Source organism: Notechis scutatus, chromosome 3, assembly GCF_049901735.1.
Source record: "Notechis scutatus isolate UNSWTSFEM ecotype Mainland chromosome 3, rNotScu1.2, whole genome shotgun sequence".
Classification (NCBI taxonomy): domain Eukaryota; kingdom Metazoa; phylum Chordata; class Lepidosauria; order Squamata; family Elapidae; genus Notechis; species Notechis scutatus.
Genome location: NC_142011.1, coordinates 94,823,778 through 94,841,321, shown reverse-complemented (window position 1 = coordinate 94,841,321; position 17,544 = coordinate 94,823,778). Strand labels below are relative to the sequence as shown.

The 17,544-nt window shown below is 36.3% G+C and overlaps 1 protein-coding gene across 3 annotated transcripts in view; it reads right to left on the bottom strand.

Annotated features, from left to right (window-relative positions):
- Window positions 1-898: 898 nt before the first annotated feature.
- The window catches only part of DENND1B (DENN domain containing 1B), a 213,437-nt gene continuing 196,791 nt past the window's right edge, over window positions 899-17,544 (bottom strand). For 2 of the 3 annotated variants that reach the window (XM_026671732.2, XM_087960789.1), the window contains 4 exons: window positions 17,421-17,531; window positions 6,491-6,579; window positions 4,288-4,504; window positions 899-1,525 (listed from right to left, as the gene is read on the bottom strand). In XM_026671732.2, the coding sequence (XP_026527517.1) occupies window positions 986-1,525; window positions 4,288-4,504; window positions 6,491-6,579; window positions 17,421-17,531 (957 nt within the window). In that variant the 3' untranslated portion in view covers window positions 899-985. The remainder of the gene's footprint in view (window positions 1,526-4,287; window positions 4,505-6,490; window positions 6,580-17,420; window positions 17,532-17,544) is intronic. The other variant, XM_087960788.1, reaches the window with a different exon arrangement.

Genomic DNA, 17,544 nt, shown 5'->3' with positions numbered 1-17,544 from the left:
AAGTTCTCATAAGTTTACTAAAATCACTGCATAAACAATATTACACTGGTGATCCTCTGTAAACTTAGGAGTACTATTGTTTGGTAAATGGTCTGCATTTCTTTTTACACAAGCATATTTGCTGCTATGAAATAATGGTGGCTCGTTTTCCAAATATTTACAGTTCAGCCTTTAAGGTATTTAAATCTGCCCTTTTCAGTTTAAGGCCTTTAGATCACATATTAAGTTTCAGAATAGTCAGTCATGCTACATTTCTTGGGTTCTGTTATAGGATAAATGTGTCTGTCTGATACATTTCTTTTTGCATATAGGGAAAGGAAATGATTAAAAACTGTTTCATGCCACAGACCAGCTATGGCTTAAATGTGAAATCAAGCTAGTACCATGATTCTAGAATGCTTTAGTTAAGATGGCCCGTTATCTGAATTCAGTATTGCATATACTGGCTGGCAGTGACTTTCAGGCATGGCAACTGGAAATACAACTGGAAATATCCAGGATGAAGCTGTAACTGACTGCATGCTAAACAAGTTCTGTAAACACATTTTCTTCTTAGCCTTTATAAATAACTTAATAACATACCTAATACTCCTTCCTCCTCTTATTGCTCCACAACAACAACCTTGTAAGGTAGGTTGGGCTGAAAGAGAGAATGACTGGTCCAAAGTCCCCCAGCTGGCTTTCATGGCTAAGGTGGGACTACTACTCAGTCTCCTGGTTTCTAGGCTGGTGCGCTAACCACTAGACCAAACTGGTTCTCTTATACAGCTCCATCCCAAATGCAAGCTTATATTGTGAACTGAAGTGGAGCAAATATATTCAAAGGAGATAGGCTCAAAATAAAAGAATAAAAACACACACAAAAAAGGCCAACTAAAACAGATTAAAAAACCTGAAGATCTCTTATTTCCTTTATTATGATATCCTGAGTTGTTTTCCTTTAGTCATTTACCACGCACGTAACCTCTCAATAAATAAATATTCCTTACGTTTTATTCCCACTGCTGTTGGAAAACCCGTCCCCTGAAATGTTTAAACCTTGATTGAAAGCAGAAGTCAGTTTACATAATGACACCACTTCTTGAAGAAGCCCACCCTCTTCAAGAATTTCATTTCCATCTTGGGTTTCTCTCTCCCACGGAACGAGGAACGATGGATTTGGACTCAAGCTTGGTGACTTCTCATCTGCAGAGGTCCTGCTTAGTGTTTCATTCCACTTACTCTTCAGTTGCAAAGTTTGCAGAGAATGTTCCTGCATAGTTTCTTGGGGTGAATCTGGAGATCTTAGATGATTATTAGATGAGGTCAAGTCATCAGCACTGGAGGTAAGGTTAGGGTTTTCTTTACTTAGCACAGAAACAGATTCTCTATAACTGCTAGAAGGAACACATTTCCTGGGTGACCGAGGAAGCTTCTTTTCCGTGAGGATGTTGTCCTCCTGTCGCTGATTCCAAGTAGCCAGGTCAGATGTCCAACCACTACAGAGTAGGGCAAGATTGCTCTCACTTGGAGTGTTGGATTTATTCTGAAATAAAAAAGAGAATGTGAAGCCTATCAGAATTCTTCCCCTTGGTGGCTCTAAATAACAAATTCACTGTATTTTTAATCAGAAAAAATAGCATAGAAAAATTACACTAAATTTTAAAACATCTTAATTAACTTGCCCATTTTTATTCAACTGAATGAATCAATAATAAATTATGTAAAATTTCTTTCCTTACAGAACAATTTTCCAAATTTTGACTTCTATTTCGATCCCCACAAAAGTTTTAAATTTGAGTTAATCCAAGTTAGTTTCAGGAGTTGATTGAGTTAGTTTCAGGATGTAAAGATATTCTAGGTGATAAAAAAAACCTGAAATGAAGACAACTCTTAATGTTGTAAAATTTAGAAGTTCTTTTTATCCTTAATCACAGTATTTGGGTCCGATTAGATCTTAGAGATCACAGCAGAAAGAAAACTACTCAATCAGGAACAAATGATCAGCTTCTAATTGACAAGATGATTTTGGAAAACTTTAAGAGAAGGAAGACCAATTTGGATAGATTACAAGAAGGCATTCAACTCCCTGCCACATGAATTGGAGGGAAATGAAAGGTACAGAAATGTGAAAGTTTGACAGACAGAAAGACATGCCTAGAAAATAAGAGGAGTCAGTAGAATAATCAGAAACACTGTGCAAAGATTAATGGCACAATGGAAGAGACAACTGCTGTTCAACGGGGATGGATTGGGAGAGGTTAATATCATGAAAGGAATCTTTCAAGGAGACTCACTATCACCACTACTGTTTGTCATTGATTGGTCTGAACAATTCAGGCCATGGCTATCAAACATGAAAAACATCTGCCAACCTATCCTACCTCCTTTACACAAACACTCTGACGCTATATGGAGAAACACCATCTGAAATGGAATCGTTGCTCAACATTGTCCAAATATACAGTCCAGAGACTGTGATGAGTGTGAACCAAGCAATTGTGCCATCTTACTTACATAGTTACTTACAACAGAAAAAAAAACAGTGAAAATCAAATGAATCAATATGCCCTATGGACATAACATCAAGAGTGGATGAACATCAGTATAAATACCTGGGAATCCATCAAGCTGAAAAGATCAAGTACACTGAAGTCAAGAAGATGATTAGTAGTGAATACATTAGAAGAGTGATGAAGAACCTAAAAGTCCAAGCTCAGTGGTGAAAATACCATCAAGGAGATTAATATCTGGACAATTCCAGTTATTAGATATACAGCTGGAACAATGCTTCAGGCTGAACTAGAAGCAAGTTGGGCAGCAAACAAAATCAATCAATCAATCAATCAGAAAAACAGTGACAATGAATCATAGCCCTTCAACCATGCAGTGATGTTGACAAACTGTATTTATCAAGGAACATATATGGATATGAAATGTTGCAAGTACACCAGACAGTTGAAGAAGAAAAAAGGACACTGGAGGAATTTCTGAAGGACAGTAAAGAAGCACTGAAGCTAGTATACCATGAAGACTTACCGAATACCAAAGAAACTAAACTGGCCTATAAGAAAGACCAAATGAAGAAAAGAGCTATGGGAAGGCAAAGTATTATATGATCAATACCTAAAAACACTAGCAGGCAAAACAGATAATAAGATCTGTCAATGGCTAAAAAAAGGAGTGTTGAAGAAAGAGACAGAGGGACTAACACTGGCAGCAAAAAACCAAGCCTTAAGAACAAATGCATACAAAGCCAGAATTCAGAAATCACCATCAGAAACCAAATGTCACCTCGGCAAAGAAGCTGAAGAAACAGTGAACCAGTAAGCTGGTAAGCTGTAACAAGAAGATCGCACAGACTGATATAAACAACAGCATGACAAAGTAGCAGTAATGGTATAATGGAACATCGGCAAAAAAATACCACCTGTTTGCAAGCAAGAATTGGTGGGGTCACCAAACAAAGAAAATAATAGAAAATGGAGAAGCTAAAGTGCTCTGGAACTTTAGAATGCAAACAGACAAGCATCTGCCACAAACACTCCAGACATAAGAATTATTGTTAAGAAAGAAGAAAAAAAGTCTGGATAGTGGATAATTGACAGTCTGGTGGAGTCATTTCTTCACAAACAAAAAAATATCCACACCACAAGCCAAGCAAACACCTGGGCACAAACAGACCCCCCCTGATACCTCCAGCCCAAACACACCCCAGCCAGCCACCCAGATGAAATCTAGCTTCCTAATAAACGATAGCCGGACATTCACCCAAAGCCAAGCTGCGCTAAAAGCCCGCAATACACGAAACACAATGTTGCCAGCCAATCAAGACAAAAAAACGCTACAAAACAGACAGAAGATATTAGAAACACCAATCAAGCAGAACACAGCAAACTCCAAGACCAAGAAACACAGATCAAGACTCTCAACCAATCAGGATGAAGAAAAAACCATTCTAACAAAGCACAAGGCCAGCACCAAATTTAAAACAGAAACGGCTGCAAAGCCTGACACACAGACAAACCCAATACACAAGCCTGATGATGGCAGATGAGATTCTGCCGAAACGTCGCTACAACTTTAAAAGCACAACTATAATGATGTGGGAAAATACCCGAACAAAGCTGAATACCACACACACACACACACATATTGACCTGTTGATCAGCAACTCTAACAACTGGCTTATAAAGGGTTAGAGAGCAGAAGGGGTCAAAAAAATCTGAAAGGTATACCAGCCATAAAAGCCAACGTTACAAAGAAGATATTTCAGATTTAAGATGGAGGCAAGATAAAGCAACTAACCTTTGACTTGTAGTCAATGTTATCCATCGATCGAAAAAAGTCCAAGCTTTTTGCCCCCGAGAGCTTCCCTTGATCAGAACTATGTGTACTCAGTGTATCCAAAATCTCTCCCAGCAGATCCATTTCTCCAGGAGGAACAGACGTTTTGGATAATTCCCCAGAGTCGTCACTGTCATACAAATAGTAAGACGTTTCCTCACTGTCTTCCGATGACAATCTAAAGAAAAATATAAAGTCTTTTCACTACCGTGGTATTTTATGACCATGACAATGAATTTAAATGTTGGCGAAGCTTTAGCTGACAGTTACTACAAAGATCTATTTTTTTGGGGGGGAGGGCGGGGGAGCCTCATAGCCCTTGCATTTGTTCTGAAAAAAACATAATTATTTAGTTTTGTGACTTTGGACAGCAGCAGTCAGAAATAGCAACTTGTGAAATTCTCATTTCCAGTAAGCTAGAAGGAGGGGTGGAGGGAGATAAACTATGCCCATTTTTGTCCTCAGGTTGGGATGGAAAACAAGGAAATGCTGCAGGGAGATGTTTTTTAAATGCATACCCGTAATGCATTGTGACAATGCCTTAATGTATAGGCTTTTTGTGAGTGAAAATCTCACTTCAGAAAACACAGCTCAAGAATGAGCTCTTTCAAAACCTTGCATTTGCAAGTGTTTCTTTGACGGAATTTTCAAATCCATGTGGATGGGATTGATTTCAGTATGGTCTATTTTTCATTATTATTTCCTAAGCTTTTGATGGCTGAAATGTACTTAGGTTAAATGTTCCGAATTTAAGAACTGGAGGCCTACTACATTATTATCGAATATAGTTTTAATTTTAATAGGTTAGCCAGACTTGAAAGGTACGTGGCCTTTGTTTCTTTTTGAACTGCTGCTGTTACTTTATAATTCATAATTTGAAAAAAGCCAAGCAGTAGGCAGAGGCACTACAGGTTGGGAATTGGTACAGAATATTGCCTTGAGAGCAATATTCTGACTCTGCTGAGTCAATATTCAGGTGTAAAAATATATAGCCGTATGTTTCAACCTGGATGCCCTTCCAGATGTGTGGACTTCACTTCCCAAAGAGGTACGACCACTATTAACAAGCTGGATTTCAAATCCACACATCTGGAGAGAGCCAAACTGAGGCTGGTATAGGTGATTGCATCTAAGTATACTTGGTGCAGACATGCAGGAGGAACAGCAGAAGTAGCACTAATCAGGAAATCATATACAGATGCAGTGGAAAGCCTTCTTTCAGTATATTATTGCATTCAGGGATATACACACACACACACACACACACACACACACACACACAATTATAGCAAGTTTTTTCCCCAAACAATATGCCCTTGGATACAGGTTTTGAATTGCTGGTTGACAGAGTGCCTGTACATTATTTTTTCCTGTATACATCATATGGTTCCACTTTATCTTTCAGTCCACCAGTTACTTTCTATAGCTTCTATCCCAGCTGAAAGTTAATCAACACTTTCAATGCAGGCAGTCCCCGGCTCACAACCATTCATTTAGTGACCGATCAAAGTTACAATGGTACTGAAAAAAGTGACTTCTAAACTGCCGTCACACAATCATCACAGCATTTCCATGGTCATGGTCACATGATCAGAATTTGGGTGTTTAGCAACCAGAATGCATTTATGGTGGTTGCGGTATCACAAAGTTATGTGATCCCCACTTGCTACCTTCCTCCTTTGCTTCTGGCAAGCAAAGTCAATGGAGAAAGCCAGGTTTGCTTAACAACCCCATGATTTACTTAACAACTGCAATAATTTGCTTAACAATCCTGGCAATGAAATAAAATAAAATCCTGGTCATAAAATTAGATACAACTCACTTAACAACCACCTTGCTTAACAATGGAAATTTTGTTCCCGGTTGTGGTCGTAAGTAAAGGACAACCTATATTTTATTTACGCTCTCCCTTTTTACAACAAGCAGCATCACAACTAAGTCTGTTTTTCCCTTTCCTCTTATTTGTTCTGTTTTCTCCATAATTAAAGGCCCTGCTCGGGATTCTTCTGTTTACCTTGCCTCTGAGTGGCACTCAAAATCAATGCAAGGTTTCCCACCAACTGTGCAATATCTGCTTTGTTTCCCCTAAGGTTTTACCAATTGGTCCTGGATGTATAACTCTGTCAATAAACCACAGCTCAAATCACGCCTAAAATCAACTTACTTGCTTCCTGGGTCTAGCTCATCATCAGCATCTTCATCCAAGGCAGAGTCGTTATTTTGCATATTGCTTGAAAAATGCCCAAAGCGTGTCTGAAAAGGGAAACATTCCTTTTAGTTTTGGAGAGGTTGGGATTCATGGTCCATCTTCACACAGCCTGCCAAGATCCTGACTGCACTCTTCCCAAGCAAGACTGCCCAGTAGTTCTAATCAACTGACAGAAGCTGTTAACCGTATGCTTCCAGCAGATTTACTACCAAACTAAGGTTAAGATTCATTCACATGACAACTCTTCCAACTATGAAAAGGAGTACACAAAATATATTCAAAATTCCATATTAAACGGAATGTAGATATGCAGGGTCAGAAAATGAAAGGCTATTGATCATGATGTACACTGTGACCAATGACTGCAGGTAGGCATGGAACACTCTAATTCAGGGCTGTCAAACTCCCGGCCCATGGGCAGGATGCGTCACGCACTGGCCACGCCCACACCCATTTTAGAGAAGGGGGGAAAGTCCTGATACATCTTGTGATGCCGCCGTGACAAAATGAGTTTGACATCCCTGCTCTACTTGAACTTTCCTAAATTGGAATTATATCCACATCATTTCCTCCCAATGCCCTCCTTCCCTAAGGGATAAAAATTCTTATCTTGAAAAAGAAAGTGAAGGAAGAAAGGAGGGAGGGAGATACAGCAAGAAAATAACGAAACTTTTTTGAGTTAAATATTTAAAATGGCTTCCAAAATATTCAGACAATTAAGAATTGAACTTTCACATTTTTAAAATTGAATATTTAAAGCAGCCAAAGCGATACTTTTTAAGTAAAAGGTGGTTGACTACAGGTAGTCCTTGACTTACAACAATTGAGCCAAAATTTCTGTTGCTGAGCAAGACAGTTGTAAAGTGAGTTTTGCCCCATTTTACGATCTCTCTTGTGATAGTTAAGTGAATCACTGTAGCTGTTAAATTAGTAAAGCGGTTAAGTGAATGTGGCTCTCTCATTGACTTTGCTGATCATCAGGTTGCAAAAGGTGATGACATGACAAGACACTGCAACCGTCATAAATACATGCCAATTACCAAATGTCCTAATTTTGATCACGAGCCCCCCCCCCACCATGTTGCAATGGTCATGTGTGAAAAACAATCATAAGTCATTTTTTCAATGCTGCTGCAACTTCAAAAATGAATAGTTGTAAATCAAAAGACTACTATATTCAAATCATTTATAAAAATTAAATCTTATAGCAATCACCCACAAGATATGTATTTTGAGAAGACAATGTACTTTTTAAATTCAGACTTGTTCCAACACTAAAGTATGTATATGTAAACACATACTTTAGTGGAACTACCAAGCTCTAAAAAATTCCAATCTTTACTTATTAAAACTATTTTCCTTTTTTTTCCATATCAGTGCTCAAGATGATAAATGCATCATGAATTCTTATTAACTTATTCTGCTTCTGGTGATTCTATCTCTTAAATTTACCTAAGATAAAATATGTTGGCAGTATTTCTTTAAATAAAGTATCACTGTGATATTTAGGCCAATAGGATACTGTCTCATGGGATTATTGTTAAAGAATGAATTCTGAAAACAATGAATACTTAGTGTGTAAATAAGGCAGAATGGGAAAGCACTGATAATTGTATAATCCAGTTCAAGGTGACTAAATTCCATCAGGGATACAATTTTCTTCTTTTCTTAAAAAATATCCACAGAAAATTGTGATGGGCCAATGCTCACTGCGCGAATTCATACAGGATAGAAGATATTTCCAAAGAAAGCAACATTTGCAAGAACTTCCCCCATTGTAATTATAGATATTGTGGCAGCATCATTCATTCTGTTTTCTTTTATAAACCCCGGTAAGCTGGCATGTTACACTTTATTTTGTGTTGGGCAGACCTCGCTTTGAGTAGTGGTTCATATCTGGCAGAGCATTTTAAGAAATATTCAAATAAACAGGGATAGGTTCATAAAAGTCCTATGAAGTAAGGTTGAAGAAACTGTTTATTCTTGAGAAAAGTAGACATTGAGTCAGGACACGATTGTATTTTTTGTTTATCCAAAATTATTTAACATCAGTATGGGATACAGAGTAATGGATGTAAGCTGAAAAAAGGCACATTCTGATTGAAAAACAAATGCTATTGGTAAAAGTAGTAAAACAGTATAATCGATTAGTCAGACAGGCAATGGATTCACTTCTATTCGATGTTTTTTATCAAGAGGCAGACGACCATGTCAGAGTATATTCATGAACTGGAATAAAGCTTGGTAACAAGGTCAGCCAATGAATAGGCATAGCAACTAAGTCAGCCAATGAGGACTACTTTGGAAACTGAAACTAGAAGTAGCCTAGGCTGGAAACTGAAACTAGAAGTAGCCTAGGCATGGCTTTATATTAAGCTCTGCAGCTCTGAAGCTATGTTGAACTCTGTCTATTGAAAATGAAACTGTTTCTTTCCTCTGCTGTGTATAATGCTTGCCTGCTGAACTAAAGTGAAACTGATGTCTGTTTCTGAGCTGCTCGTGTGCTACTGAAATTACTTGCAATCTACAACTGGTTTGTAAAATCTACTTATCATGTTTATAAAGACGTTAAATGAAGCATCAGCCATCTGTGTTTATTTTTCTGGTGCTGAATTAACGCTCCAAAACTCTGAATAGACCATCTGTCATGGAAGTTGTAATTTGGATTCCTGCATTCAGCCAGACATTGGAGTGGATGGCCTAAATTGCACTTTCCAACTTTGTTTCCATGTTTTAGCTCAGGTATTCAAGCACCAGCTCCTTTGCTTCCTAAATTCCAGTTGCTCCTCCTCAGAATTATTGCTTGTGGGATAAATGGGCAGGTCCCCAGAACTTCTAAAACATCTTGTAAAAATATTGCGCACTTCCTTCTGGTGTCCAGGGTGAAAACTGACCAAGTTTAAAGGAAGAAATTAAAAACACATGGAAACAAACTAAGGTGCTTTTCAGTACTAATGAAAGTGAAAATGAAATCAAAGACAAATGTTCTGGCTAAGCTCAATTTTCAGTATGCAGAGGCCATGGCTGAGATGTGGGCAAGAGAGATGATTTCTGTCACTTATCATCAGTGATATAATAGACAGTATGCAATAGATATCAGTTACAGATAATCTGCACCTCAAATTTTAAAGGCTATTTTCTTATAAAATGATAAGAAATGGGGAAGGGGGAAGACACTCCCCCCCCAAAAAGAAGCAAAGCTTAATAAATGCCAAAAGGAGAGACATTGAATGCACACCTACAGAATTTGCTAGAGTTATTTATAGTAACATTTTATTGATGTTCCCGGCTATTTGCAGATATTCAGCCTTTTAATTTTTGTCTTTACTTCATTTTCAAATGTGTACATTTCTCCCCTGCCAATTTTGGGAAAGGAAGGGGGAGAGCGGAAGAGAAATGGACTTCTGTTTCCTTCTTGATTAGTATTCTAATAATAACCAGACCTCTTTGCTTAAGCAAGAATGGAAAATACAGCATTTGCTTCAAGAACTAGAAATGTTTTATCAAGGTCTTCATTTCCTTGATGCTTGGCAAATGGTTGCCACAAATTGATTTTTCCACTATAAATAGGTAACTATGTTTTTTTTAACATGATTGCCATGTTATTACAATTATCACATCTTTATGTAGAAAAAGAAGACAATTGCTGAATTCAGTTCCTTAAAAAATGTCAGTATCCAAATCAGTTACAATTTCTGAAAGAGTAATAAAATATTCTTCTTTTGGACACGCTTAAAGGATAGGATTCGTTTTGATTGTTAATTTTAATAGTGACATTGTTAGTCATAAGTGCAATCCTAGATGACATGGAACAAAAACTGATAGGTTGTTTAAAAATGTGCAACTGCCAAAGAAGATTTTTTTTTTTTGTAATGTGAAAGTATGAACTGATCCTAGGACTAATTTTAGGGTGGCTTTTTTTTTTTTAGCATATTCATTCTGTGTTCCCATTAGTATAGTATTAGGTTCAGATTATTCAAGTTGTATCTAATACTATGGAGAAAAGATTAAGGCTGCACTTTGCTGGTTTTATCTCTAGGATAAAATAGTGTGTTTATTAGTATTGGACTGTTCCTACAGAATCAGAGTGATTTATCTTTTGATTTATAAACAAATAAGTTTCTAAAGTTGTCTAAAATGAAATGAAATCCTCTGAAAATGTTATTTTTATGAGAAAAAGCAGAAATTAACATTAGTGGACTTAATTCACAAAAGTGGAAAATAATTGACATATTCCTTATACTGAACTACAAAAACTTTTGGGAAAGTAGATTGGGGTTGATTATATTGTAAGCAGATCCAATTAAATCAATAAAGCCTATGTCTATTACCGTTAATTTGTATCACAATTCCTCCCAGAAAAGTGGACTGGAGAAAATAAACAGATATAACAAGGATACATAAACTTCTGATTTATTGTAGGTAAGACAACTTTATATAAGACTTCTAGCAGCTGCTATGTTTAAATCAAATATGAATTCTAATTATATTGTAACTCACATTCAAATTGTGTTTCTTTCTCCCAGTCAACTGTATTTGAAAGAATGTAAGTGATGTTTTTTAAAGACTACAACGGACCATTTGTATCTGTTCCTTCTTTTGGTAATGTCAAGATGCAGACTCAAGCTATTTCTTTTAAGTGTATGAGAAATGATTCCCACACCCATCACATTATTTTATCTATTCTAAACTAATGGTAGGTCCAACTCATTGCCAACTGATATTTAAAAAAAACCATAAATGACAAAATTTAGATAATTTTATGCAAGATTCTTTGGAATTTGATCTTTTTTTTAAAAAAAATCAGCATGTTGAATTGTTCTACATTTGTGGTGTGTGTGTGTGTGTGTGTATTCAACTGCTACTTCCCACCTCTACCTCATCTTTGAAAAAATCTTATCAGTAGCTGCGCTTGTTATCCCTTTACTGTCTTCAAACTCTTTTATGGCCTCATAGAAATCATGCTAATAAGATTCTGTTGCAAAATACAGATATGCACATAAAATGGAAATAAAGATGGCATGTATAAGCCCTCAAACAGGAATAACATAAGGAAGATGGGAGGAACAACCTCTTCCAAACTGCTGCAGAAAAACCCAGGCTCTCATCTCATGTGATGTCATTGTACTATTGTTCCCCTTTTGGCTATCGAATGGTGGCCTGCCCTTAGTTTAAATCAAGGGTGTCACTCAATTTCATTGAGGGCTCCATCAGGGTTATGTTTGACCTCAGGGGGGCTAGAGGGCATGGCCAACTTGACATCACTCACGTTTGGGGCGCCTGTGATGACCCAAGTGCTCTGCCAGAGAAAAGGGGCTCACAAGCTCCGTTTTTGGCTGTGACAGCTTCCTGCAACCCTCTTCCAATGAAAATGGAGCTTGGGAGGGTCGCACATGGCCCTCCCAAGCTCCAGTTTTGATGGCAGAGGCACTGTGGGCCGGTCATTTGCTGTTTCTAGGTTGGCCCCATGGGCCAGATCTAAGTACCCCCTAGGCTGGATCCAGCCTCACGACTTGAGTTTGACACCCCTGGTTTAAATAGAGAAAGTACATCTATGCTCTTGTAAGTCACTTTTTGCTACCATCTCCCTTAAGAGTTTCAAATCTTACTTGGTAATACTAATAAGTAATAATAATAAATAGAGCAACAAAATATTTCATATTATTAAAAAAAGAGATTAAAAATATGTAAATGGTCAGGAAGAACACTATTATTTATTGATCAATACGGGGTTCTTACATTCCAATGTCCAGGAACCAGTGAATCTCACTCAATTGCATTCAGCTAAAAGGATATTGTTTCACAAAAAATAACCCCTTCCTTTCCCTATGTTAGAAGATATGGTTTGCATCAACTGGGGAAACAAATACTTTGAAAAACATCAATGTTGGAAAGCCAAGAATGAAATAAACATCTCCAGATTATAAACATGGAAAGCAATTGTTGAAAAACTATTATAAGCTTTTAAAAAAATATTGTTTTGCTTTTTACTTGCTTTTCTATAGATACAGGACTGTGTACGTATGAAGAATTATTTTACATGCTCCCTGAAAAGTCATTTATACCACTAGAGGGCAGTCTCGTAATTTTGTGCAGCCTACATTTTCTATTTTTAATTAAAAGATATGCAGGCTGCAGTATAGATGGATCATAATTGACAAGGAAAGACAAAAGATTGTCTCTTCAAACAAAAACTAACAGAGCCAAGCACATCTATGGATTATGCATTCTTTTGTCTAAAACAATGTGCTAATTGACTGAATTTACCTTTTTTATGAGAAATCTTAAGCTAAAACAGACTACCAAACTGTCGATTCAACACTGCTCACTGTTACTCTGCATGACATCTGTCACATACAATATTCTATTCACATTACTTAAATTGCTAGATAGAGCTCAATGGTGCCCTAGCATTATGTAGAATGTCCTGCAAAAGGCAAAAACAGAGGAAAAAGGAATGCCCGGGTGCCTGAACTTCAATACGATTCCACGTGCTCTGCCGAATCTCATTCTCAGGTATTTCTTCATTTCAAAAAAAATAATGATGTTCAATTTTGCTTTGAATCTGTTGCATGCAACCTTCAATTCACAACAGGGCTGAATGTTGCCAAGACCGAACCCTATTTGTTCAGTTCATTCCATCTTGACAGATAGAACAGGACACAACCTATACTGTATCTCTGAGGTTGGAAATGGTGGGGGTGGATAAAGCACAAAGGGGGCTCTCTTCTGTAGGGGGACAGCCTGCTTTCAGGAAAGTCAACCTGTCAGCCTGCAGGAGACTCACAACCACAGTGAGACAGCAGCCACAGTGAACACAGGGTTGCCAAAGCAAGTGGTTTGTATTGGTTCAAAGACATTCCATAATTTGATTATGCATATGATTAATTCAAAAGTAGCAGCAGAAAACGTTCATTCAGAGCAGCTCTATGGGAAAAAATCAGTAGTAAAGCAACATACACAAGTACTTCAACCATATTTTTGGTTGGCTTCTATACTACAAAGTGGATTTGCTAAGAATATTTCACGTTTATTTTAAGTTCATTACATAGCTTTATGACCATTCCTGAAGTTATGTTTAAGCAACAAATTATATTGCCTATACAATATAACATCTTTGTGAAAAATAATTCACTTTCAATTAATTTCTGAAAAAACCCTGTATTTTGTACAAAGTAATTTTTTTTAAAAAAATAAGACACTTATAAGTAACTGTATACCTTGAGTTACCAACCATACATATACATCATACATTTCACAAAAAACAAGGAAGCACTGCTAATTCTTCATTATAACATATGTTCCTAGCAGTGTTACACAGGATGCTACCAAATGTGTGACAAAGATTTATAAGCCAGTATCTTTTCAAAACATGAAAAGCTTCTTTAAAATGGGTTGAAAATGATGTTCAGGATAATTAGCACATCCTCAAATATACCTACCTTTGTTCTACCTGAAATATTTACTTGAAAGCAATGCTGTGGAAACAGGCCTGCATTTTAAAAGATCCATCTAGCTGATGCATCTATGGATACTCAAGAAAACCATCCCAAACTGAAACAAACTTTTTACAATCTAAGGCATTTTTTACAGGCTGCATTAAAAAAGAAAGGTAAAAATTAAAAGGAAGAAAAGGCAAAGTGGGAGAAAACTGTTGACATGTAAAAAATCCTGTCATTTCCTTTTTTTAAAAGTATTCTGTTCAATCCAAGTTAAGGCGAAGGGGAAAGGGATTACTATTTAACCATGAAGGGATGAAATGGTTAACTGTAAAATACACTTCAAGATTTTAATAAGGATTAATAATAAAAAGCCTCAGCCTGCCGCTTTCATTAGATTTTGTTGTGGTGGCTTTTCCCTTGCTTAGGGCAATCCATCTGTTAATTTTGACTTGCAATGCAGTTAAGCTCTTCCTTCTTATTTTCCCTCTCCCGCCTCTGCACACCCACAACCAAACAGACTAGAATAGCTATGAGGAGGCTGGCACATGTCTTACAGAAATAGAACAATTCTTTTCAGAATTTCTTAGGTGAAGATCAGTTGTGCTGTCATAGTGTGGGATCTCTTCCCTGTTGCACGCAGAAGCAATCTGGTGTACATACAATGGAGAAGTTAGTACAATGAAAGCCTTGGCAATACAATTATTTATGCCTATTTTATGTGCATGTGTAAAATCTATGCATATTTTAATGCACTGATTTTTGAGCTCTAGCGTTGAAATGGAGGGGGGGGGAGAGCAATTGATCTTGGCTGTGACAGAGATTAGTAAATATTCATTGTTAACAACTGATCTGCACTCTGACCAATGCCAATATTCTCACTGGGCCAAACTAGCCTTGTTTTCAATAAAAGCAGCGAAGTACCCTCTCCCTTGAGCCCTGTTAGACTGACGCTGCAGTTGGAACTGTCATCTTCACACAAAAGCAAAGGGGCTGGGCTTTACAAATGCAAAGCCTAATTGGGAGATCTCCATGTCTGTACCCTTGACATTTATTTAAACCTCATCAAAAAAATAGGAAATAACCAAACTAATTAGCAGACTGGCATAAAAACTATTATTTGTTGGGGTAGAAAGCATATTCATATTCAGCTCTAGAAAAATGACAATATTACTAATGACAATGTCAAAAACAGCATTAATACGATCTTCCAGCAGGAAGATGAGTTTGATTTTTATGCACTGTTTTATAAGGGCAACATATCGGCCCTAAATTACTAATATATTTTTTATTTGAACAAATATAAAGGGAGAAATACTGTGCCTTAAAATCCAATTGCAGAGCCAGGACTACATAGAAAAATGTACAGTATGTACTTTTATAGAATCTACATAGGTAAACATTTTGCAGTAGAACTATTATAATGTGGCTGAATAGAATTCTACATTAGGAAAAGTGACACAAATACATTAATTAGTAATTGATATATGCAATAGAATAAGCAGATCATTTAACTAGTTACTGGAGATTTCCAGATTTCCTTTTTTTGATGCAAAATTCATATCAAGGAATTCAAGCTCACCAATGTTATTTGAAATCTATCAGCACAGCTCATTACTTTAACAGTACAATCTACTGATCATTAGCCAGTCACTAAAATCTGAGTGGTTTTTATATAGGATCTAGCATATACTGCTCTAATCTATAAATTGCTCACAATCTACCCATGTCAACCTATCTTATTCTGGAACATTTTGCTCTCATTATTAATGTAGCATGCACGGGTTCTATTATTAAACAATTAAAAGTGCCGGAAACAGACTGGAAAATAGAAAAATAACTTTTCTTAGATATAGGGACATACAGAAATAAATCCATGTGAAAATCCAAATTAAATCTAGAAATTGTTCCTTATGTCTATAGAAGATAGCTGTATATTTAAAATATACAACTTGCCATTTCCATTTATACAACATAGTGAACTTGTGCTAGAAAATGACATGCTAGTTGTCACAATGCTTAAAAGTGTTAACTAGATATCTGTACTCTTTACATGTATTATTTGCTTTCTCGGTTTTCAATATTTTACATATTTATAGAACTTAGATTTCTGAAAAACATGATATATTGTATTTTTACTGACACCAAGAAAACTACAGATGCAGCAGTTTGCCACTAAGGATTATTTTTTAACAGTAGATATAACCAACTTGCTTAGTTAAAATTCTAATATGTCTACATTTGAGTTGATTGTTTCTGGACTAAGAATTTGCTAGGAAGCTATACATGCTCTACCTGGCATTGAACCTAATCCCATGCTCTAATGCTGCTAGATATACATATGAAAATCCTACAGGAGTTTTGATATATATAAACATATATATATATGAATATCTCTCTGTGTGTGTGTATGTATATGTATGATGCATGATGTATGTTTATATATATGTACATAATACATATATGCATTGTCTGTCTGTCTGTCTATATTTTGCAGGCAATCCAAAATTCATCAACTATCAAAAATCAAATGGTCAAATTTTTCATGTTCATATCTCTCAAAGTGAAGGATACTCTTTCAGCACTTAGATTATACTAAAATAAGTTTTGTCAACATTTATATCTAAATGCAGTATTTACCAAAAGTTAGAAATTCATGGTAATGTTGCATAAGAATTGCCATTAATCTAGATTCTTTCTGCAAATGGTATAACAAGCTAAATGAATCTTTTGAGACAAGCCTTCCATGTCCTAGGCAAATACAATTCTAGTCTTTACAGAGGAAACACTTCTTTAAAAGCACACTGTATTTAAATAAATTACATTTTCATTGCAGTTTCTTTTATTTATTTATTTAAATTTACATGCTACCCAACTCTGAAAGCCAACTCCATTATTAAACATTTATTCATAAGGTGAAGTGCCAGTTTGGATACATCTGAGATAGGTTGGATACTAATGACTGTGTAGTGGCACTGTGTGTATGAGTGTGTTGTGTGTGTGTGTCTATTAAACAACCTTTTGTGGACCACTGGGCACATTTGCAATTTTGAGAACAGTTCTCAATGGCTACAAAAGACTAGGCTATTTATTTTTAAATGCATTAACAGAAGAAAACATATAAACGATGGTTTATAACATCTCTGTTACTTTTGCCTACTTACTGAACTGGTAGACAAATTTTAAAATTAACTAGCCATTGTTTTTATTTTCTAGCCCTGTCTATTTAACTCATGTGAAACCCAGATACATTCATATAAATAAAAATAATGCTAAAACATGCTTTGCTTTGGAGAAAGCAATGTTCCCATTGTATGTTTTATAAGCAGGGGTCAGGGAACAAGGATAGAGGGTTCACAATGCTTATTACTGCTGTACATTCTTCATCTTGATTAACAAATACCTTGTTTGTTAACAACATCCAAAGGGAGAACATTTTTAATTACCTGTGCAAGTCGCCTTTTTTCTGTGTTCTCTCTTGAAGAATTATGAAAGGTATAGAATGGAGCGTATTGTGAAAAACCTGAGCTACAAATTCCATAGCCATCTTCTCTTTCCTACAGAGAAAAT